At 31.6% G+C, this 24,129-nt stretch overlaps 1 protein-coding gene across 5 annotated transcripts; it reads left to right on the top strand.

The window, feature by feature from the left end:
- The first annotated feature begins 765 nt into the window (after nt 1-765).
- LOC148629622 (GDP-fucose protein O-fucosyltransferase 1-like) lies at nt 766-24,046 on the top strand. 5 transcript variants are annotated; one of them, XM_088554322.1, is made up of 10 exons: nt 789-878; nt 1,528-1,628; nt 2,384-2,498; nt 5,365-5,459; nt 5,941-6,109; nt 6,483-6,582; nt 7,585-7,780; nt 8,418-8,542; nt 9,071-9,173; nt 10,923-13,369. In XM_088554322.1, exons 3-10 carry the CDS (start codon nt 2,396-2,398, stop codon nt 11,082-11,084), a joined length of 1,053 nt encoding a protein of 350 aa, XP_088410448.1. In that variant the 5' UTR covers nt 789-878; nt 1,528-1,628; nt 2,384-2,395; the 3' UTR covers nt 11,085-13,369. The 5 variants fall into 5 exon arrangements, with proteins under 5 accessions (XP_088410457.1, XP_088410475.1, XP_088410439.1 ...); XM_088554331.1 differs by lacking the exons at nt 1,528-1,628; nt 10,923-13,369 and adding an exon at nt 23,866-24,046 and having other exon boundaries at nt 766-878; XM_088554349.1 differs by lacking the exon at nt 1,528-1,628 and having other exon boundaries at nt 766-878; nt 11,957-13,369.
- Nucleotides 24,047-24,129: the final 83 nt, after the last annotated feature.

Raw genomic sequence — 24,129 nt, 5'->3', positions numbered from 1 at the left:
AGACAGAAAGGCCGGTCTAATTATAAAATTAGCTCTCCGATTCTTATTTGTTTTCTCGAAAGAAAAAAATAAACGCAAGGTCTAATTTTGATTAGACTGGCTGTTGTTGCCTTTCGCGAACACACTGTTCTTTTTTAATGTTTCAGAGCAACTGCATGGTACAACTTTTATATTTATCTGAAAACACTGAAATAGTTAGCATACATACTAGCCTTTGGAACACAGTCCCCATTGTCTCACGTGGAAGAATTTTATGTAAAAGCAAATTTTTAATGTAAAAAATAATTAATTTGATTAGTATTTTTCACAGTAAACTTAGTAATTTACCCCCCCCCCCCAACAAACAAACAAACACAAACAAGAAAAAAAAAATAAAACTCCCACAAACTAGAGCAATGGAGAATTAAACCACAGTCGTGCTGTTAAACAAAATAACTCATAAATTTAATGGCAGTGAACCCAAAACTTTACCATAGCCATCTCAAAATACACGCTTAATTTAACCAAGGAGTTAAATATAAGTCTATATTTAACTCCTAGATTTAACAGACAAAATACAATATTTTTGAGGGTAGAATTAGTGAAAATCAAAAATTTCATTTAATAAAAATAGTTTTCCTAATTTTAGGCGTTCACCCGGCTCGTCCATCCTTGAATCCGTTCCTGTTGTCTACTACCCGGGAGCTACTATAAAAATCCTTGCTATAACAATGGTACAAACAACCATTGGTACGAAACAACACATTTTATATACCAAATCAACGACAGCTATCGTTGTTTCAGTCCCCTGTTATTACTAACCCAACCATTCGATGCGATGCAGAAATCGGAGCTAGTCCATTGATTTCACAAGACTCCTGTTGGCACCTTGGGCTCCTGTATGTAAAATTTTATCACATACTGACAATTTTCTTGTGCAAATTCATTTTATCAGAATGTATCAGTATCAGACTCCAAATATAAAAGAAAATTACAACTCCAATCACGAATGTGTAACCGGCATGATTTTTTTTAATTCAGAGATGGATATTGGATTTACAATACGAGACTGGTTAAAAGTACTAAGTCATAATTCAGATGAGCTGTGTTAGAAGCTGTGACACATTAATTTTTGAGTCATTGAAGTAGTTAATTATTTTTCTTTTTTTCTTTTTCGTTTGTTCATTTTCTCAATTTCCAAAAATGGCAAAATACGAACAATTCATGAACTTAACTCTTGATTCTGAAAAAAAGTTATTGTATGATGAGGTTTTTTTGGTTGCCTGACATTCAATATATTAATCTGAAAAGGGATTAATAATGTAGGTGTTAGATATCATACTTTCAACCAGACCTGCATGATATTTCAAAAAAAAAAAAAAATTTCCTCAGCTTTAATAATGTACTGTCAATGCTGATAATTAAGCCATGCATTCAGAATTTTTTTCTGTTTTATTTGAAATCTTGGTTTAAAATTGTAATAAACTACTGCAATAGTAGTTTTTGTATGGAATGCATGCTTTTGTAGCTAGTTTTTTTTCAATTAAGGGACTTATCCCACCAACACATGACAAGCTGGTTGGCGGTCTCATTGGGGAAAGGGAGAACAGTAAACATTTTTCTTTGAAACATAAACTATTTACACTTTGGTAAGTACTTAAATGATTTTAAATAAATGATTTAAAAGTATTCAAGTACTTACCACAGCTATAATAAATCAAATATTTGAATTTGAAGTCAACTGCTATCCATTGCTCCAGTCAGACAGTAAACTAGTCTGTTGGGTTGGAAGAGTTACTTCCCGTTACTCATTTTAAAAAAAAAAAAAGAAGTCATAGTTGGAAACACGAAAAAATGTCTATTCTTGTCAAAACAAATTGAACCTGTGATAGAGACCACTAATTTACATGTACTATCATTGTAATACAGGGAAACATTGTGTGTCCTCTTCAAGGGGAGTAATCATGAGTAATGGTTGCAGTGAAAATAGAATTTAGTTTCAATAAAGCCTGTTGTTAAACATTAAAAATGTCGCTAAAACAAAATCTCTTCAAATCTCCCACTCTGAGAAAATTTAGAGAGAACTCCTGCTTTAAAATTTTTGAAGGTCAAAGCTTACTTGTATGTTACTTGAGCTTAGTTTTCTAAAAATCTAGACCTTTGCTTTAGGTGACGAGTCTTGTCATGCCTATGCAGGTATTAAAGTTTCCATGTGACCAACCTAGTCATTTGAACATATGCTTAGGATTTCTTTTCATTTCTTATGTTGAAATTCCTCTCTTTGTGATTCAAAGATTTTATTGTATGTATATATATGTCTATATCCATTAAGAGAACTTTATCCTATATTAGCTTTTTTTTTTTAATTTTTAAAAAAAATATTCTTTTTCCTTATTTTCCTCAGATTTTATGTGTGATGTGGAAGCTTTTGTTGAGCTCCGGTATCCTGACTACACTTTGTCTGTCTGCAGGTTTGGAATGGGACCCTAATGGTTACATCTTTTTTTGTTTGTGCATGGGTAATTTACACTTTGATCTTTGTATATTTATAAGGTCTTATCTGTTAGTTACACATTTTACATGTGCATAGTCCCGTACTAATCACACAAACTAGCAGCAATCATTCAAAAATAAAGAACAAAGGACTTCATTTTAAAAGATATTTTATATGAAAGAACTGTTATGTTAAGGAGCAATATGATATCAGTCGTGAGTGATTTGATTTGTTTTTGCATCGTAAAATAGTTCATTTATAAAAAATCTGATTTGGTCATGTGACTTATCAGTTAGGTACGGGTGTATGTTTCGTTTCTTTGATTAATCTCCAGTTTTAACAGTGCTCACGTGTCTGAATTAAATGTACATGTTCAGTTTAAAGTTTTAAAACAACTTTACTTAAGCAAAAACTATTTACAGGCAGATAATGGATACAAGAACTTTTACACTAGAATCTTTTAGATACAATTCTATATTTTATTTGATAAAGTTTCATTGTAGAAAATCTGTCAAATGGATGTTAATCAGGGGCTGATATTGGCACAGGTCCAAGGTCCTGGACCCTCTATCTTTAAAATATCATTTACCAAGGTCCTGGACCTACCTTGTTTATGTTTACTTTTATTGAAAAATTTCACTTTCTTATAGATGACCTTTGATTTAGGATGCAAAAACTATTGAAATATTGTACATGTACTCTATTTTGGTTTTCTTTTCATTTAGTTTTTTTGTATTTGAATCAAGCTATTTGAATCTGGAATTTTTGATTTTGAAAATGATTAAGAAAATATGTTTGAAATACAGTAACTCTTAGTAAGGTTTTAACCATTCATTGATGGTTAAGTTTACATGTAGGTATGTATTTTAGTAAAAGCAAATAAATGCAACTAAGCCTATGTGGTTCTACAGACTTCATCTGGGAATCATAATTGCGGAAAATGAACACATATGAATACTGTAATGGGATGTAATGTTACATGTTAATGTATATTTTGAATGATTTTCTGTTCATATAATAGTATTTTTCTTTTCTGTAGATTGGCGTTGAGCCGATATCCGGATAGACATTATTGATTAATTCAAAAATAAAAACACAAGTTGCCATAGAATTCTGTATTTAGAAATTAAGCTCTGCATGTGTTACATGTACTAGTCATCAAATTTAAAAGAATTTTTTTTTTCTAACTGTAAGCTACTAAAGAGCTTTTTGATCATAGTGTAAAAAGCTGGATAAGGGATTTTAGAAATTAGGCTGTAAGCTTGAGGAGTTATATACACATTGCCATATGTAATAGGTATGATCTACCTTAAGATTACTTTGTAGAACATGTGTAATACTTTCTGAAGATTAATCAATTATATTGATATTGTACACCATATGGTTTGTAACATGTATATATTAGACTAAAGAAATAATACACCTGTTGTTTTTTCTACTTAAAAATAAAACTTTTGATTAATTAGACACAATTAATGAAAAGTACTTGGTGTTAGCACTAGAAATCGTATGTAGTTTGTACTCTAGATATGTCGGATAGGTTCTGTGGTAGTTTCATCGAAAAACTTAACAAGGAATAGTTTAACCTTGTGGCAGTTGGTTAAATGGAAACTGAAGGGTTTAAAAGACAAACTTTTTGACTTGTAAACAAAGATATTGAAAATTGAGTCAGTCAGTGGCCTGACAGTGTATATTATTCTTGTCTATGATATTAAATGTTACTCCAAATGTACTTTGTGTTAGAAGTTTATATATTACATGTAAAGGATAAATTTGGATATGTATTTCTGTTCAGCCATCTTGTACAAATTGTATATTCCTGTCATCATCAACTAAGTACAAACTTTGTTTAACTTTATGATTAATGAGAAATTCTGCTCCTATAAATCAATATGATAATTATACCCTAAGTAATGAAGTTGTGGTGGTTACAATTTGTTTTACCTATCTGTCTGTTAGTCCAACCTAAGTTTTCCACAATTTTTTTTCTGAACACTTGCAGATATTGAACTTATTTTTTGGTATGTGAGTCTACAATCATGAGTTACAGATCAAGTTTACTTATGGTACCTTTCCATTCCTTTGACTTTTTTGAAAACATTCATAGAAATAACAGTTTTCCGCACTTTTATCCACATTGCTTGTTGGTATTGAGGTTAACATTGGTCAATGATTCCTGCTTGATTTCCCATTCCAAATTTGAGTATCGTCTGTTTTTTTTTTTTTTTTAATCCAAAGATGTGTCATGGAAAAAAATATTTATCCTTCAGATTTTTATGGAAGTAAGAGCGTTTACACACATTTTTTCAAATACTTTTTATTTGAGGTCCAGTGTAGGGGCTCTTGGAGTATGTGAATGTGATCATTAAGGTGCTTAACTGTGCAAAGTAAAAATCAGGTTTGATCTAGCTATCACAGTTCATGAAGTACTGCTATATGATTTTTTAGTATTAAAAAAAACACTTCTTTAGCTGATAATTTTATTAAAAAGTGATGAAATTGATAGAAAATTGTTTATTATAGTTTTATAATATTAGTCCATAGTAGTTCCAACTTGTTTATCATATCATTTAAAAGAAAAATTTTCATGGGCAATGTACAAGAAGTTCTTTTTTAAGTTAACTTAGTATATTTTTCAACACCAGGTGGTGCTGTTATGTTGTCAGATTATCAGGATTACTTTGATGAGTGAGTTTTAACTAGATCATTGAAATCTATATTTAGCTGTATATATATAGTGCTTGTACACCCACACCTTTAAATCAACACTTCATAGAATCTCACTGGAGAGAAGGTGCATGAGATTACAACCCTTCCAAAGAATTTATTTAATCTCATTGTTGCTAAAATAGCCTGTTCATTATTTATAATTTTTTATTTTTTACTTCTAGGGCGATTTGGTAATCAAGGGGACCATTTTCTTGGAGGCCTGTCTTTTGCGAAGAAAATCAATAGGACACTTGTTTTACCAGGATTTAGGACTTATGCAAGTATCATGACATGGTTGGCTTTACACTTATTTAAAATTATTATATTGTAATTTGGATATGTTTGGTATGGTCTTTGTTAAAATGGAGATGTGCAATTTTTAGTTCACCAGGACCAAAAAGTTTATTGGTATCAGGAGCTTACCGGTATATTATGAATTTGCATCTTTTGGTGTCCTATAACTTTCTTCTCTGTAACAATAGATCTGATAAAGCTCATATTCATCTTAGACATAGTAAGTCAAAGTGGGAAACAGCTCCTCAGCATTAGTATTGATCATACAGTATGACATCTTTCATATCAAATGGCTGGTATATAACGTTAATGCAAGATAGAGATACCTATATGGTCTATTGTTTATTGACAAAATGATTAGCTTGATTTTCCTTTTTTTGAATTTGTTTTGCAGTTCAATACTTATTCTGAGTATATAACACTATCATAATGTTAATTTTTTTAATTATTTGTTTGTTTTACAGAAAAATATCCCCTTTGATGAATGGTTTAAGTTAGAACCAATAGCTGACTTTCACAAAGTGATTCTAGCCAGGGATTTCATGGCAGAATTAGCTCCTGAACACTGGCCCCCAGGAAAAAGGATTGGATTCTGTTATGCCCCAAGAGGAGCAACATGTGAAATGAAAAATGGTAGCTTAGTGTATAGGCTGTCTATTAATTTTTTTAATCTATGTGAAGTACATGTTACATGTTTTTTTATATCCTCATTAAATCTGACATAAAATAAAACTATGATAGGTATGTACATTAAAAGATAAATTTAAATACATCAAGTAATGTATGTAATAAAATGTATTATGATTTTCAAAGTACAAATAATTACATTCAAATAGAATAAATTGAGACCTAAGCAAACACTGGCATGTTGTTCCAATTGGGAAAAATCACTGAAAGTAATCTATGGCTTTTATAGCACAATAAATCATATCCTTTCTTTGATATTGCTTTATGTTTTGTTTTGCTTTTTGCATTGATTTGTACTATTCAATTGACCAAATTTCAGGAAATCCCTTTACCCCTTTTTGGGATGAATATGGTGTTGACTTTGATGAAATCCAACCTTTACAGGTGTATTATGCAGATGTCAACAACTTCATGACAGAGTAAGAGAAGCTGCTTATATTAGCACTTTTATTTCTGATTTTTTTTTATTTAAAAATTATTGTCTCCCTTTTTTAATAGATAAGTTTATAAATTTCCAGAACCATACTTTGAAATTGCAAAGGTGAAGTTTGGACTGTTGATTAAGGAGGTAGACCTAAGGTGAGGGAAATAACTCTTGAAATCAGTGATATGTTTGTATCTTATTCAATTTCACCAAAGCCTTTCAAACTTTCCTTAGAAACAGGATGAAATCAGTTGAAGTTACTTTGATGCTTACATGAGATTGATGTAAAATGGTGAATACAAACGTTCCAAATGATTTGTAAGAGTTGTGTCCCTTACCCTAGGTCTACCTCCTTAAAATATACTTTGGAAATATTGGGGATATTTCCCTTTCATTTTTATGATGGAGTTGTCAAATCAACAAATGCAAGATCTAGGTCTGCGAAAATTGGTATCAACAAATAAAGTACTTTCACAAGAGTTTGTAAGTACATGTATATGAGATGTAACATGACATTGTAGGGGACATTACTTAGAAACAAACCTAATAACTTGGTATGAAAGGAATTACAAAACAAGAATAAAATGTACATACAAATTGTTCAGTTCTCAGCATTACAAAGTGTATTTTTTGAGAGTTGCTTCTAATTTTTTAACAGATTGTATGAAATAACCTGGATTGCTGCAGTTTACACTTACAAACCATGAAGCAGTTCATAAAATGTGTAAACTGGCCCAAATCAGGTCATTGAGTATAACCTATTCAGATATTAGAAACATTCATTATGATTTAATTTCTAATGTGTGACAGACCAAATATTAAGATTTTATTCTTAATCCAAAGGTCATTTCGATTATTTGAATAGTAGATTTTGGACCTATCAACATTAATGATGTCGTAGTACCAAACCAGGTTCAGGTTATACCAAATAAACTGGTTTGCTCAGAGAACCAACCAATCAGAAAGTTTGTTTCATATCAAATTGAATTATTAATAGATATCCACCAGAGAAATACCCAGTACTTGCCATGAGGGGTGCTCCTGCAACATTCCCCGTAGCTGAGGAAGATGTCCCATTACAGCAGTACTTACAATGGTCCGATAAAATACAAGGTGAAATTGATGGCCACATGAAAGAGATGTTTGGTGATGAACCATACGTGGGTATACATCTAAGGAATGGTGTAGATTGGGTAAGGATATGACACTGGTAAATTAAGTCACCAAATTATTTTAAAATCTAAATCAGTTCTATGTAAATCTGCATGAAAACATTTTTCGAAAGTAAATTTTAGAAGTATTTTAGATGTCAGAAATTAAATATGTACACTTTGTTCTTGTTGCCGATGTATTCTTGTCATTAAAAGATATTCAGTTTTTTTGATAGTCCAAAATGTACCCTATTTTGTTTAAAAAAAGGGATAAATAAAACAGTTTACCCATTAAATATGCTGCTGAAAACTAGTTTGCAATCAATCTGTTTCCTGTAGACAATCTAAACCTAATTAAAGTTTTTAATTCAACAAACGTGTACATTCTTATGGAATATACACATTACTGCTACCCTATTTTTTAGCCTCCCTTTTTAGTGGGGAGACTCTCACAAAATCAATGAAAAATGTAGAATCCCCCATGTAAAAATATAAGATTTGTGGGAGGTTTTTGATGAAACTTACTACATCTTCTGTAAAAATACTTCATAAAAAGTCTTTGGAATTGATGATGTCGCAAATAACTCAGAATTTTCTCCAACATAAGTAATGTTCAAGTTTTTTTTACACTGGGGCCCGATTGTTTATTTTCATAATCAATTGGTATTTTTTTATTTAGGAGCGAGCATGTGAACATTCCAAAGACCAGATTAGATATATGTCATCACCTCAGTGTTTAGGTTATAAAAATTATAATAAATTACCGAAGAATCTTTGCTACCCTTCTACATCAGAGGTTATGAGGTAAGACAAGATCTAACATCCTTTTATTAAAGAACAGGTACAAGAAATTTTAATACCTTGTCCTTTGCATGGGATGTGTTGGGATTTGTTGTCACATTTTGTAAATTATAACGTTTTTGCAATTAAAGGTCAAGCAGATCTGTAAAAAAAATCAGTATGACATGAAAAAAAGATTTATTACAGTATGGGTAACTTTCATGATTTATTACACTGTATGTAACATTCACAATTTGTTGCAGTGTATGTAAAATTCACGATTTATTACAGTGTATGTAACATTCACAATTTATTACAGTGTGTGCAACATTCACGATTTATTCCAATGTATGTAACATTCACATTTATTACAGTGTATGTAACATTCATGATTTGTTACAGTGTATGTAACTTTCACGATTTGTTACAGTGTATGTAACATTTACTGTTCAGCAGTTGTGACCCATTTTCTTATTGAAAATTTGGATTGTTGTGTTATCAGAAATTATCAAATCACTAGTTGTTATAAACCATTATTTCTTATGTTTTTAGACTAACCAAAAAGATAGTAGAAAAAACCAAAGTGAAACATTTATTTATTGCAACTGACCAGAAAACTCTAATTACAGAATTTACAGATATATTTGGACCTAAGGTTAGTTCAAGTTCATTTTTATTCATCACCTCTCAAGAAGTTGAATATATATTGATGATAGGACAGTATTGAAATCAGTAAAAATAAAATGGAGCCAGTCTCCTCTACCTTTCTGAATAATACTATTTTCTTTTCTAAGTTGTTATTGCAAAACATTATATATTCATAAGGAATAAAAGAAAGTTTGGGTTAACACAGTGGGTTTGGTCATTCTTTATCTCAACTATGTACGTTGTTAAATATTATATGATAAACTCAGCAATGAATCCAGGTTGAATTTAGTGTACATACTTGCCTTTTCTGTTTGGGTTCAACCTGTGCAGTCCTATCAAGATGTTCCATTTCAAACATTTTATTATTTATTTTGAATGCTTTTACAAACCAAGACATAATCTAATTATGCAACATGTGGTAAATATATTTTTAAGGATTAGTTGGTGTATAAACTATAAATACATTTTGTAATTACAATTTGATGAAGTATAATCTCACCTATATGTACATAATACATTTTTTAATTAAAAAGATCAATTAAAGAGATATTTTAAAAGAATATAACACCACAATATCGTGCAATGTTTGATTCTTTTTCTCACTTTTGAAATTGATTTTGTGATTAGTATGCCAATGTATAACACCCTGTTTGTTTAAATTCCTTTATACAGAATATTACATCCCAACATCTGTATCAGCCAGAGACTCCTATATCATCCCAAGGGCCATTGGCCTGAGGGGGAATGAAGGTTGAGGGTTGATACGGCATGTGATTCACAATTTGACATGTCTTGTTAAATATATATATAATAAAATATTTTTTAAGTATAATTTAAGTGTGCTCCAAGTAGGGATGTGATGTAGGTCTAGGGGTGTGATGTACATGTAGGGTATGCGATATAGGTCTAGGGGTGTGAATAGGGTATGTGATATAGGTCTAGAGGTGTGATGGAGGGTATGCGATACAGGTCAAGGGGTGTGATGTAGGATATGTGATATAGGTCTAGGGGTGTGATATAGGGTATGCAATATAGATCTAGGGGTGTTGTATAGGGTATGCGAAGTAGGTCTAGGGGTGTGATGGGAGGGTAAACGATATAAGGTTTAAACAATCACTTACACTGCATATACAAAAAAACGAAAATATTTTAATCTAAATACATAAGAAATTTTCACATGGCTAAAGAAAAATATGGATATCCTTTTCTCACTAAAGAGAAATCAATCATACACTGCTAGAAAATGCCATACATGCACTAGGAAATTACAGACACCCAAGGGTAAGATTTCAATGTTTAATCTTACCCTTGTGTATCTGAGTTTCCTTGGTCTTTTATTCCTTGTGGTTTTAGATTCTTAATGTCTCGAAAGTGAGAAAATATACTCACCTGGAGTATAGAAATGTCTCATGACTTTCCAGATATGTGAGACAGTCTGCATGTTAACCATATTAACCTCAGTTTCCTCATGTATCGTCAGATTTTGCCTATATGAAAACTTGCACAGATTTTTATTCTTTAATGAAATATTGCTATATTTTGTGGATTAACCATGATATAAAAATATCTACATATACCACCATTGAGATTTAAATATTGGTCAATCTCAAACTCTCGTGCTAAGATGTCTGTCCAGTTCCTCTGCATAGACTATAGACTGACACAATATCTATAACAGCAGGTGTGAGACTTCTCTAGTGTTTCCTTCCCACTCGTGTTAGATGCTACCTTACTCACAGATTTCTTCTCATTTCAGGTTAAGTTACACCATTTAGACCCTCATCTACCCATCATTGATGTAGGGATACTACAGAAATCCAAACATTTTATAGGAAACTGTGTCTCATCATTTACTGCATTTGTAGCTAGAGATAGACTGGTCAATGATAAACCAACCTCATTCTGGGGATACAGCTAGATATATGTACACAGTCAAATGTGCCACATATGATAATCATATGGTGCTCAATTCATATGATAATCATATGGTAATCATATGATATTTAACATATGATAGTCACTTGATTATCATATGATTTTCATATGGTAATTTTGGTTAAAAAACATATGACAATCATATGTTTGTGAGAAACATATGATTATCATATGGTGCTCGATTTATATGATAATCATATGATGCAAACCATATGATTCTCATGTGTGGCACATTTGCCTGTGTAGTTCCTATGAAGTAGCTTACTAATTGAGAATCAGGCAAAGGATGGACAGAAATACTTCCAGCCCCTTCATTTAGAAACCTTGATCAAAATAATGTTCTGCAAAAATATAAATATTTCTATCTATTGCACTACCGCATGTTGCAGTTTTGGTCTAAGCTATATTAACTTATGGTAAAGAGAGATAACTAAAGCAGTTTTCCAAATCCACTTTGGATTTTTGTTGTTGGAGTTTTCTTAACAGGCTTCTTTATATGCAAAACCAGGGGGTTAGCTTTCTAGGTATCTTATTTGCAAGTGACAGGGTCTTGGTTTACCGTTATTAATCATTGTAAGGTTGCTATGGGATTCAATACAAATAAAATATGGAATTTCTCCGATGCGTTTGCATTTATTAATTAATCAATTTTTATGATAAATATTATTTTGTCCTCTCTACAGTATCCGAGTAGCATTGCATGATTCTTAAGTAGACTATTATTCTTAAACCAAATGTGTGATTTATTTTTCTTCTCACACAGTTATTAATTAAATGATATCATCAGTATTTGTGACTATACTGTACAACATTGCTGTAACTAATATTGATATTTTGACTCCATTTTTTTTTCAGATGAACTTGTGATTATTTTTTTCCTAAAATGTGTGATAGATGAGGTTGTATTCAGTAAGTTCAAGTATACTTGTACAGAAGGAATTTTTATGCAATCACAGGTTTTGTTATTTCTGTCTCAAGCTGTGTACATTTGCTTTTTGCACCATATGTGCATGAATCTTAATCAAATTGTAATGCAAAGGTTCTGTTTCACAAAAATAATATTGGATATGTATAAATTAATTATTCATCATATGTAGATGTGCGAAAATGAATGTAATTATTTTTCAGTGCCTGGAAAAAGAGCTAATCGAATTGAAGGGCTTTACTTGATAAAACAATGAATGTATGTATAGCTAAGTGTTTTTAAGTATTGTTCACATACAATCTTATTTTTGCTTAATGATTGTTCTGTTGTTTTTTTATGTTGATCCCTATAATTTTGTATAACATTATCTGGTGGATATTTGTGACAGCTTTTACATATGTAAAAAATAAAACAAACTGGCCATTTTTGTCTGCTTCCATTTTCATCGATTTTTGAGGTAGCCAATCCTATAAAAGCATTTCATTTTACTCATGATGAATCATACAATCCTTTAATAAGCAACTAAGATGGTTATATTAGTGACATATTTTTATTACATTTTTACTGTGAACATAATAAATGAAAAAAATGCCACAAAATTCCTGTTTTGCAGTAGTTATTAGAAAGTAATTTTTATAGTCCCTTACAATTTATTAAGATCTATATTTGCTGTATTGTTTGTCAGTGTTTACCCCATGCCTAAAAGCAGGAGGTATATAATAATCAGGCTGTCTGTCTGACTGTCTGTCTGTCTGTTCATCCATTGTTTCTATCTGCAACTCTTCTAAAACCATTGAATGGAATTTGATGAAACTTGCACACCATATCTTTATTACATGGGGCTATTTTGTACCTCCATCTGAACTACTTTTTTGGGTTTCTGAATGCAAGACATGAACTTGGTTATTCATCAAACAAGGGGAAACCATCTTCTAATCTAGAACTCCAATGAAATCATTGAATGCAATTTGATAAAACTTGCATCAGATGAAGCCATTATGAACCTCCTATTTCCCATTTCATTCTGAATATGTATTCCTATATGGTTTCTGAGGAGGAAAGTTGGAGTGGGGGACTTGTTTCTTGTAGTTTTCTTTTTTATTTCTTTTGTTTTTGGTGAACTACAACAAAATCTATGCACACTGATTTGTTAAATGCCTTTGTGGACCAAATGGTGATTAATAGTTATATACAATTTATTCCATGTTAATATCTATTATCTTGTTAGATTTGGTTTGTAATATGTATGGCCCAGGATTACTGGGGAAATAATGTTTTTTATTCATGTACATGTAATAGCCTTTTGATTATTTATATAAAATTCTGAGGACGATCAAACTTTTTTTGGGATTAGTTTGTTTTTATTTTCCTGTCTTACTAGATGGAATGTATCATTGTTTACCATTTTCTGTTTGTCAGTACGTTATGCAAAAACTCAAAAATGCTACCATTCAATTTTCATGAATTTTTTATTTTATTATTTAGAGAAGAACTTAATATATTAGAAGGGATGAATTTGTGGTTTTTTGGACTAAGTGCTAGGGCCCAAACTTTGGGAAACTATTTATTTCTATTGATGTATGCTCCTTTTTAATTGTTATAAATTTTAGATTGTTCATTTCTAAGTTTGGGGACTTATTTCTGACAAAGGGAGGACTTCCTTCATTTGTGTAATAGCTTGAAATAAGCTTTGCAATTTTCATGCAACTTTACTGTATTGTTTACCTTTATTAATGTAGGGTCCCTTTAGATTTTTATTAATTTGGATGATACAATGTTCAGTTATTGAACTTTATTCTAAAAAAAAATGGAGTTATTTCTGATTTCAAACACTTCCTACAATTGCCATTGAACTAGTTACAAATTGTTTGTTTCCTTTGAGTTAAGATACATTTATATTTTTATTTATCATTCCCTACAGACACAAAATTTTATATAGAAATTAAATTGTCTGTTCATCCCTTTGTTTGTCCATGTAACCTCATGTAAGTGTTATTACAAGTTAATTAAGTTATCTGACCATTTCCATTCTGGTCAAAATCTTGTGTCTAATATATTGCAACCAAAACTCAGAGCTGTATCAGGATTGAATATTGTGTCCACATTTACCAGAATTGTTTGGGATAATCCGATTAAGTACACCTCTGCAGGCATAACATATACAATTATGACATCTAGAAATAAGCATCAACATTTTTCTGATTTCTGGTTGTATATGGGAGATAATTTAACTTTATTACATCAACAATTAAAATAGAAGGTGTTGCAGAGTGAAAAATAATTTTACTTTTCCTAAAAGTTTTTGCAGGATGTTTATAGCTGTTAAGTGTTAGTCTTTGAAAGAATCATGCAATCTGTAATATGTGATACATCCTAAAAAAAGGCTTTATATTTTTATTTTTGTCATTAAGTTGCCTATAGGTCTTAATGATGAAATGTATAATTATTCATTCCCATCTGTCTGCCTTTAGGAGATATTCCACATTGAAAATTGTATTTTAGTGTCATTTACAGAGTTATCTCTCTTTATTTTGAATTCTACAGTGCATTCTATATATGTTTTATCTCGTAAGACAGAGGTTATAAGGAAAGCCACATGCTAATTTCTGTTTACTTTAACATTTTAGATAAAACATCAAAAATAAAAATATGTAGGCTTTCCAACCATAAATCACATTTTGCATAATTTTTTCTGGACTGCTACTTAAATGGAAATACAGGAATAGTTCTGTTACGTGTAGAAATATTTACATGTACTTTTTTCTGTAGGAAACTATATTTGTTAGGGAAAAATACAGGCAAGTTGGATATTGGATAAAAATTGTTTTGAAACATTTCAACTTGATTTCACAACCATTTAAAGGAAGCCTTTTATTTGTAAACAACTGTTGAATCTATATTGATACTTAGACACATTCAGCATTGTTTTTTTTATATTAATAAATCATGACAGCCAGATAGGCTTTTCACATAATCTATTGATTTTTTCATCAATAGTCACATGTAATTAGTCTTGTTAACAAAAAAGTGACAAAGATTTTTCTGATGTCAAGATACATGTACCAGTCACGGTTTAGTGATCTGTGGAGATTTGAATACGGATTTACTTGTCAGAGAAAATAATAGACTTCTCGACACAATGAATTTGTTTAATCTCACTAATGTGATCAAGAAAGCAACAAGAGTAACTGACCAACGTAGATCTTTATTAGACCCTATACTTATTAGTGATACATTGTCGTACAGCTTTTCTGATGTTTTTGATGTTCCGAGATCAATATCGGACCACGATGCAGCTGTAGTATACCTACTGTGCCCACATAAAGAATCCGTAGCCTTTAAAAGACATATTTGGTTGTATGATAAAACGAATAAAGAAAAGTTTTCAGCTGATTTACAGGCTCTGGATTGGAATGCCCTCCTTCCCGACGGTACAGATGTAGATCAAATGACTGATATATTTACAGAAACATTTCTGGCCGTCGCGGGGAGGTCCATTCCAACTAGGGAAGTTACCATCAGACGAAATGACAAATCGTGGTTTAATAACGAATTAAGAAGGGAAATAAGAAAACGTGACCGTTTACGGAAAAGGGCATTAAAATCAAAAACCGACGATGACATTCTTAAGTACAAGAGGCAGAGAAATAGAGTTAATAATCTTAAAAAATCAGCAAAAGAAAAATTCGAAAGTAATTTGGACAATTTCATTTTAGAAAATGTTAACAACCCCAAAGCGTACTGGAAAATAATGAAAATGTTGATAAAGTCAAACAAAGGTTCCAACTCTATACCCCCACTTCAGAATATTATAAACGATCAGGATTTAAATGATATAGCATATGCAGATGACGAGAAGTGTGCATTACTAAATAAATATTTCTGTTCAATCACTAAATTGGATGAAGAAAATCATCAAGTCCCGGAATTTCAAAACCGAACAAATCATAAATTATCGGACGTACATATAGAAGAGTCTGAAATTATTGATATTATTAAGGTTCTAAAACCAAATAAAGCATCTGGACCCGATGTTATCAGTCATAAAATGCTTCAGCTGTGTCCTGATAAAATCGCTCTCCCATTGCAGAAAATTTTTAATAAATCTATTCAGCAATGCAAATTTCCTACTAGTTGGAAATTGGCAAATGTGACTGCTCTCTTCAAGAAGGGTGATACATCTTTACCATCCAATTATAGACCCATATCATTAATAAGTTGTGTTGGAAAAATAATGGAAAGAATAATTTTCAAATATGTGTACAACCATCTTCACAGCAACAATCTCATCTACAAATATCAATCTGGTTTTCTTCCAAAACATTCGACTGTCCACCAACTACTTGAAATTTATAGTAACATCCTAAATTCACTTGAGAAAAAAGAAATTAACTGTTTTGTTTTTTGCGATTTTTCCAAAGCTTTTGATAAAGTCTGGCATAAAGGTCTTATGTGTAAGCTAGATTCGTATGGTATATCAGGAAATCTTGTTAACTGGTTTAAAAGTTATTTATTAGATAGACGTCAAAAGGTGATTCTAAACACATCATCCTCTAACAGCTGCTCTCTGTCGGCTGGAGTTCCTCAAGGCTCGGTCCTCGGTCCTCTCCTTTTTATAATATACATAAACGATATTGCAGGGAATTTGACATCTCTGTGCAGACTGTATGCAGATGACACTTCTTTCAGTTACTCTGACTCTGATAGAGAGCAGATATTTTCTGTTATCAGTCATGATTTGGTGGAACTGGACAAATGGTCAAACAAATGGCTTATGTCATTTAATCCGGACAAAACTGAGATTATGGTATTTTCAAACATCGAAAAGCCTGATTTTAATTTCTCCTTAAACGGTACAAGCGTTCCAATCACAGATTGTCACAAACATCTTGGTGTTACATTTAGTAGCAATGCTAAATGGAACGATCACATTGAAAACGTTGTAACTAGTGTTAAAAAACACTTGAATATCTTGCGAAAGCTAAAATACCAACTTAACCGTAATACATTAGAGAAATTATACTTAGTTTACATTAGACCCATACTAGAATATGCTCCTGAAGTCTGGGATAATTGTGGGGTTTGTCTTTCGTCTAAATTAGAAAGACTTCAATTGGAAGCTGCTAGAATAGTGACAGGTTTACCTATCTTCACCAACTCAGAAAAACTCTACGGAGAAACTGGTTGGGAAAAATTAGAAGTGAGACGTAATAGGAGAAAGTTAAACATGATGTATAATATCGAACATAAAAATGCACCTGCGTACCTATGCGATCTAATTCCACCTAAAATCCAGTCACTTACAAATTACCCACTTAGAAATGGAAATGACATTATGCAGCCTTTTTGTAGACTATCTGTGACAAGCGAGTCGTTTTTTCCTTCTACAATTAAAGAATGGAATAAACTCGATATCTGCACGAGAGAACTAGATTCAATTTCTAAGTTCAAGCCCGCTTTTAAAAGTAATACAAATATCTTGCAAGTTCCAAAGCATTTTTCTTTTGGTCCACGGAAACTAAATATTATTCTGACCCAGCTAAGACATTCTGTATCTTCCTTAAAGCATGACTTGCACAGAATGAATATAGTGGATGCACCTTTTTGTAGATGCGGAAGAATGGAAGATGATAATCACTTCTTTTTTCATTGTCCGTTATATGATGAAATAAGAGCACGCCTTTTAAACCACATTAACTGGATTCCTGATACTTTAACAATAGATGTTGAACTTCTTACACGTGGTAGTTTGGAATTAACATATGATCAAAACATAAGTTCATTGAAGCACGTTCTAGCCTTTATCAAAGATTCTGAGAGATTTTCTGTTGTCTAATAACTTGTAAGATATTACTTTGTGTACCCACTCTCCTACCACCATCATCACCATCATCATCACCACTACTTTTCTGTCAATTTTTTTTTTTTTTTCTCTATTTCTTTCTCTTTATTTTCTATCTTTAAATTTAACTGATTATTATAAGTATACACAGTTGATGCATGCTCAATGTCATTTTGTTATTGTATATTATATTGTATTTAGGAGAGAACCTCGTAAGTGTGATTCACTTTTGTTCAATCCCTTTTGTTTATATGCAAATAAAATATGTTTAAACTAAACATGTACCATTCACAAATATATCAGTAATGCTTGAAATTTGTTCTTGGTTTAATTCCTAACTTTCACACTTATCTTTCGAGCCATCTAGGGAGTTACCCATTTTTTTTTTTAATTATAAGAGCAACTGTTGAATATAAAAGAATTTATTGTAGTGTCACAAATTATAAAGGTTTAGGATTCATTAAGTGTAAAAAGTTTGCCAACATTTATGCTGAAATGAGACAATTCTTAAGACACTAATCAGCAGATTAAAATTCATTAATGGCATTGTAGAAAGTTACAAGTCTGCTAAGCAACAACAATACTTATACTCATCTCTTACATCACAAAAGTTACGAATTTGCTTAGCAACAACAGTACTTGCACGCATCATTTATATTCATACTGACATAACTAATCCATACTTCATTGCTTTAACTCAACTAAGGTGTATTTTTAATTCAAGGTTAACAACATTAGAACACAATCAAAGTCAGAATCTTTGTCTAAGTTTTTTTTTACTGTGTAAATCTACATCAAAAACTTTGACAAAAAACTTTAATTGACTTTGACAAACTTTGAGGGAATAGAACTCTGTTCTATTTTTTAATTGACTTTGACAAACTTTGAGGGAATAGAACTCTGTTCTATTTTTTAGTAGACTTTGACAAACTTTGAGGGAATAGAACTCTGTTCTATTTTTTAATTGACTTTGACAAACTTTTAGGGAATAGAACTCTGTTCTATTTTTTAATTGACTTTGACAAACTTTTAGGGAATAGAACTCTGTTCTATTTTTGAATAGACTTTGACAAACTTTGAGGGAATAGAACTCTGTTCTATTTTTAATTGACTTTGACAAACTTTGAGGGAATAGAACTCTGTTCTATTTTTTAATAGACTTTGACAAACTTTGAGGGAATAGAACTCTGTTCTATTTTTTAATAGACTTTGACACACAACTTTAATTGACTTTGACAAACTTTGAGGGAATAGAACTCTGTTCTATTTTTTAATAGACTTTGACAAACTTTGAGGGAATAGAACTCTGTTCTATTTTTTAATTGACTTTGACAAACTTTGATTGAATTTGACCAATCAAAATGAGTTTTCAGAATGACAATAAAACAAATAGTAGGTGCTTGATTTCTTTCCTGTCCATATGAAGGATTTTGATTGTGTAAGCAGACAACTTTGACAAAATTTTCATCAAAAATTGATGATAAACTTTGATCTTGTAACAGGCCTTTATGAAGTGTGAATAGTATGTTATACAATATGGTTTGTAATAAATGTTTGCATGATTATAGCTAGGAATTAATGCTCATACATGTACATGGAATTTCAGCTTTCATTTGATTCTTACATGTTTAATAAAGAAAAGGCAGCCATGGGATTAAAATCGCCAGTTTAAATGCCCTATTAATCAATGATGCTACTATATTTTTAATTGAGGCATCATTCATATAAGATAGCTATATATTTTATTGACTAATTTAGAAGTAGCAATACTTTATTGGTTAATAGAGACCATATTTGAATTGATTTTATTACCCCAATGTCCAGTACATTGACCGATGACCTCCTGAATGAATCATGTTTGTTGTTTTTGGATTGTGATTATGAATTTATGCTACCTTAATTATATTTTTGGATCTGTTCTACAAAGATATAAAAGAGCTTTATTTTTGTACACTTGGAAAGAATGTTTGCAGTCAAATAGCAGTGTTGCCTTTATCTGCTTTGTCATTTTCTAAGATAACTTGGTTTTCATGCAATAACTTAAGGAGATGTATAATTTTTACTAAAAGTGTTTTTTTATATCAAAAGAGAAAAGTTGGTATTGTTAGTGCTTGATTCCTTTTTAGAATGAAGGAACCAAAATTGAACAAAGTAATAAGTCCTGATTTTTCTTGACTGATTTTTTATATTGTTTGACTGTGTTATAGTTGTATAATACCTCTGATGTACTAAGTATCAAATATTTGTTCAAATGAAGTGTGTTAGCTTAAAATAATGTGTCCATAATAGATACAACTCTTCAGAGAATGTGTCCATGATACATCTATTCAGAGAATGTGTCCATAATAGATACAACTGTTCAGAGAATGTGTCCATAACAGATACTACTGTTCAGAGAAGTGTCCTTAATAGATACAACTGTTCAAAGAATGCATTTGCAGTTTGTTCCAGTATTTTTTAAAATATATATCAAGGTTCGATTGTACTCAGATAAATCATGGACTTATGGTATATTGACCTTCAATTCTTTGATGAAAAACAATGCCATGATGTTATTAAAACCAAAAACCCTACTTCCTTATAAATAGATAAGGTACTACTACCCTAATTAGTGATTACCCATAAAGTTTGTTTAGGTAATCAGGATGAAATTGGCCATTTACTAATTACCTTGATAATATTTGTTTCATGTCATCAGCTGATATTGATTCTGGTCCTTTCTGCCTCAACCATCATTTTTCCCTCGCTTCAAAATGAATGAGACTTATCAATTTTTAATGAGCCCTTGGTGGGGAGCATCAAAAGTTATTTCTCAATCGACCAATTTAAGCCATGGTGTAATTGGTCATATGTGACAGTTTGACTTGCTTATGTGTCTTGGGAGAATGTTTTACCTTTTTGATAAAAATAGGAAAAAAGATAAAGCTGTACCTTAGAGGCAGATGAAGGCTTGGGATTTGTTTTGAATGGATTTGTTGAAATATATTAATGGTAAGGTTCTGTATTTAGTGAGTTATTTTGTTTTTATCCCCCTGTGTTGTTATGATTGTCATTGTCTCATACCTACAGCAGGTTTTTATGGTCAGGCAGGGGCTTGTTCAATCATAATTTGATTTGAAAAAAATAATTAAGATTTATTTTACTGGTGGCATTTTATGGATTTTTTAAAATTAAGTACAATTTTGAAAGAAAAATGCAAATTTATTTGTTTTGGTTTGTTTGTTTGTTTTTTTTTTTTTTGGTTACTTCAAATAGCTCATTTTGGTTATTTACATTTCAAATTACGAATTTTGGATTAATCTCCCCTTTCAGTAAATGGGTGTCCAAGTTGGACATTCTTTGAAACCTAGTAAATATATATAATATTATTACACCGTTTCTGGAACACCCTTTGGTACTGTTGCAACAACCCATACAGAAGTAAGCAGGGATGGATCCAGGATTTTAGGTTGGGTGGGGGTTGGGTTATGTTAATAGAATTAAATGCCAGGCGATAGGAGGCAAGAAAATTTGTGGGGTAGAATTTGCGATTGTGTGGGGGAAAAAATTGGGTGGTACGTATACGCCCAGCATGCCCGCGTCTGGTGAAGGTGACGGGTTTTTGAGGAATGGGGTTATTTTTTTAAGAACTTGCGAAGGGTTATTATAAGACCGTTAGCAAAAGGGTTTTAATTTTCAATGACTGGAAAGTGGATGTAAAAATTAGGATATTAGAGAATGTTTGCAAAATTCGGGTATCTGGAATTTTTAATGTCTATCGAAAATGCAGTCCTTAGAAAGAAAAGAAGATGATAAATGATGTCAGTTAGTATGGTGACTTTTATGTATAAAGTCAAATGATCCCAAAAATTATAGTTTGATTCCATTTTTTTGGTACTGTTTGATTCCTGAAATCTAAAATATAGTCTTTTAACACTACAGAAACGAAGTAATTATACTTAGCTAAATCCACAATATGTTCTTACAGAAACAAACCGAGGAGAGCGACTAACCAATGACCATCTATCTAACCACCGACCTTCGATACACACACCTTGGTCTTACCAATGAACTTCTGTACACATGGGAGACATATATATATAATGTACTAAATATTGGTGTGAACACAATTACAATAATTGGTTACGACCCATATGTGCATAGTACACTGTGTACATACGAATATTTATATATAGCAGTTGTACAGAGACATGTTTTCATGTAAACCTACAAGGTAAAATTTTGATCAATTGTTTGTAGTCAATGTGACAAAACAACATTTGTAAAAATATCATAGACCTGACATAAAGGACTTTCCATAGACCTGACATAAAGGACTTTCCATAGACCTGACATAAAGGACTTTCTGAATCAAATAAATCAATTAGTATTATATCATTACTCTGAGCTTCTGTATAAGTCTAGACTCCACTACATTGGAGCTTCTGTATAAGTCTAGGCTCCACTACATTAGATCTTCTGTATAAGTCTAGGCTCCACTACATTGGAGCTTCTGTATAAGTCTAGACTCCACTACATTGGAGCTTCTGTATAAGTCTAGACTCCACTACATTAGAGCTTCTGTATAAGTCTAGACTCCACTACATTGGAGCTTCTGTATAAGTCTAGACTCCACTACATTAGAGCTTCTGTATAAGTCTAGACTCCACTACATTGGAGCTTCTGTATAAGTCTAGACTCCACTACATTGGAGCTTCTGTATAAGTCTAGGCTCCACTACATTAGAGCTTCTGTATAAGTCTAGGCTCCACTACATTAGAGCTTCTGTATAAGTCTAGGCTCCACTATATTAGATAAACATTTGAGTTATAAGTAATTATAACCGTGTTTCGTGATGAAGTATACTTTAAAGTATAAGTGATGGTGAGGATCGTGACTGTTGTAGAGATCTGTTTCTGTTGACATGGAAACTTAGGTAGTACAAATAGCCGAATTAGTGCATCTAGCCATTTGTAAAGAAACAAGTGTTTCTTCAGCAGTTTCTTGTTAAACTAAACAAACCAAAACATATTTAGTAGTGATGAACATTCAGTACGCATTTCATTTATAACAACTAGCTAGTGCTTATTTGTACGTTTAAGATAGTCGAAAATGGTTAACCCGAAACTTTCATTATGTGTGGAACTCATCTGAGTTAATTTGAAATGATATGTTTTGGGTTTTAAATCTTTGTTTTCACCCAGAGGACGTTTTGATATTTATATACGATGATGAATACATTCATTTGTGATTTTATGTTTAAAACCCTAAAAACGAGATCCGAAACCATCAGTGAAGGTTGAAAACCAACGTGGGCATTAAAAATTTATGCAAAAAATGAAACTAATTAGTTCTGTAGATAAAACACAAAGATCTTTTGAAAATGCTCATCCAGCGTAGACGATAATGTAAAGCCTTTTATGTGGTTCGGATGAGATGATAGACCATTGATCAGATAGATGAGGATCCATTAAACAAAGAATTATAAATGATCATTTTTAATTGTTTTTAAGCATGACACAATTATAAGTTATCCAAAATGCATCACAGGTTGGCTTTGTCTTGAAAGCTTCTGTTTTATTGATGATGGATGCTAGGAGTGAATCGACGCTACTTGACAGAAATGCCCGAGTTAAACTGACTCCATTCTTACAGACTTGAAATCTTTGTTTTTATCGGCACATCTTTGTAAAATTTTTATTTAGTTATTGGTTATTCATTTCATTTCAATAGAACTCATATAAAAGCTAGCCTATATTGTACTGTAAAACGTCTAGAGTAACAGATAGTGTAACAAAAATTCCCTAATAGTGAGTCTAGAGTAACAGGGAGTGTAATACAAAGTCCATAATAGTGATAAGAAATAAATTTCAAACTTAATTTTGATTTGGGGGAGGTGAGCCTTGGGATTTCTTTTTTGAGGCACTGTAATAATTTATACAAAAACGTCCATCTTTCTTTTTTGTTTATACGTCTGCATATTTTTTTTTCGTTTTTAAAAGAATCTCTTTGTTACAGACAGCAGAGTTAACATCACAGATACTGATAACCCCCCTTTCCCCGCCAACCAGACCTCCGCCGTAACTTTCGACATTTCATTATGTTTAAATACATCTAAGAAGTCTGTATTGGAAGAACATTCTATCGATGGACGCTTTATATATATCATCGTGGTGCTCTGTTTCTATGCTTTAAGCATGGTTCTGTTGATGGTAAAGTACATTCGTCGAGAAGAAGAAGAAATATTTCTGGATTATTACTACACAGAATTCGTAAAACGAG

Source organism: Perna viridis, chromosome 1 (assembly GCF_037379345.1).
Source record: "Perna viridis isolate PV_CMFRI_1.1 ecotype Kerala chromosome 1, ASM3737934v1, whole genome shotgun sequence".
Lineage (NCBI taxonomy): Eukaryota > Metazoa > Mollusca > Bivalvia > Mytilida > Mytilidae > Perna > Perna viridis.
Note: the sequence above shows the minus strand (reverse complement) of the source record. Positions and strands in the feature narration are given on the sequence as shown.

What these genes read in the sequence shown, in the direction of transcription:
- LOC148629622 (XM_088554313.1), top strand. Translation starts at nt 2,396, where the DNA reads ATGTGGAAGCTTTTGTTGAGCTCCGGTATCCTGACTACACTTTGTCTG. An exon ending in AACATGTGAAATGAAAAATG is followed by an intron (nt 6,110 to 6,482) that starts GTAGCTTAGTGT and finishes ACCAAATTTCAG; the next exon opens with GAAATCCCTTTACCCCTTTT. An exon ending in TAAGGAATGGTGTAGATTGG is followed by an intron (nt 7,781 to 8,417) that starts GTAAGGATATGA and finishes TTTTTTATTTAG; the next exon opens with GAGCGAGCATGTGAACATTC.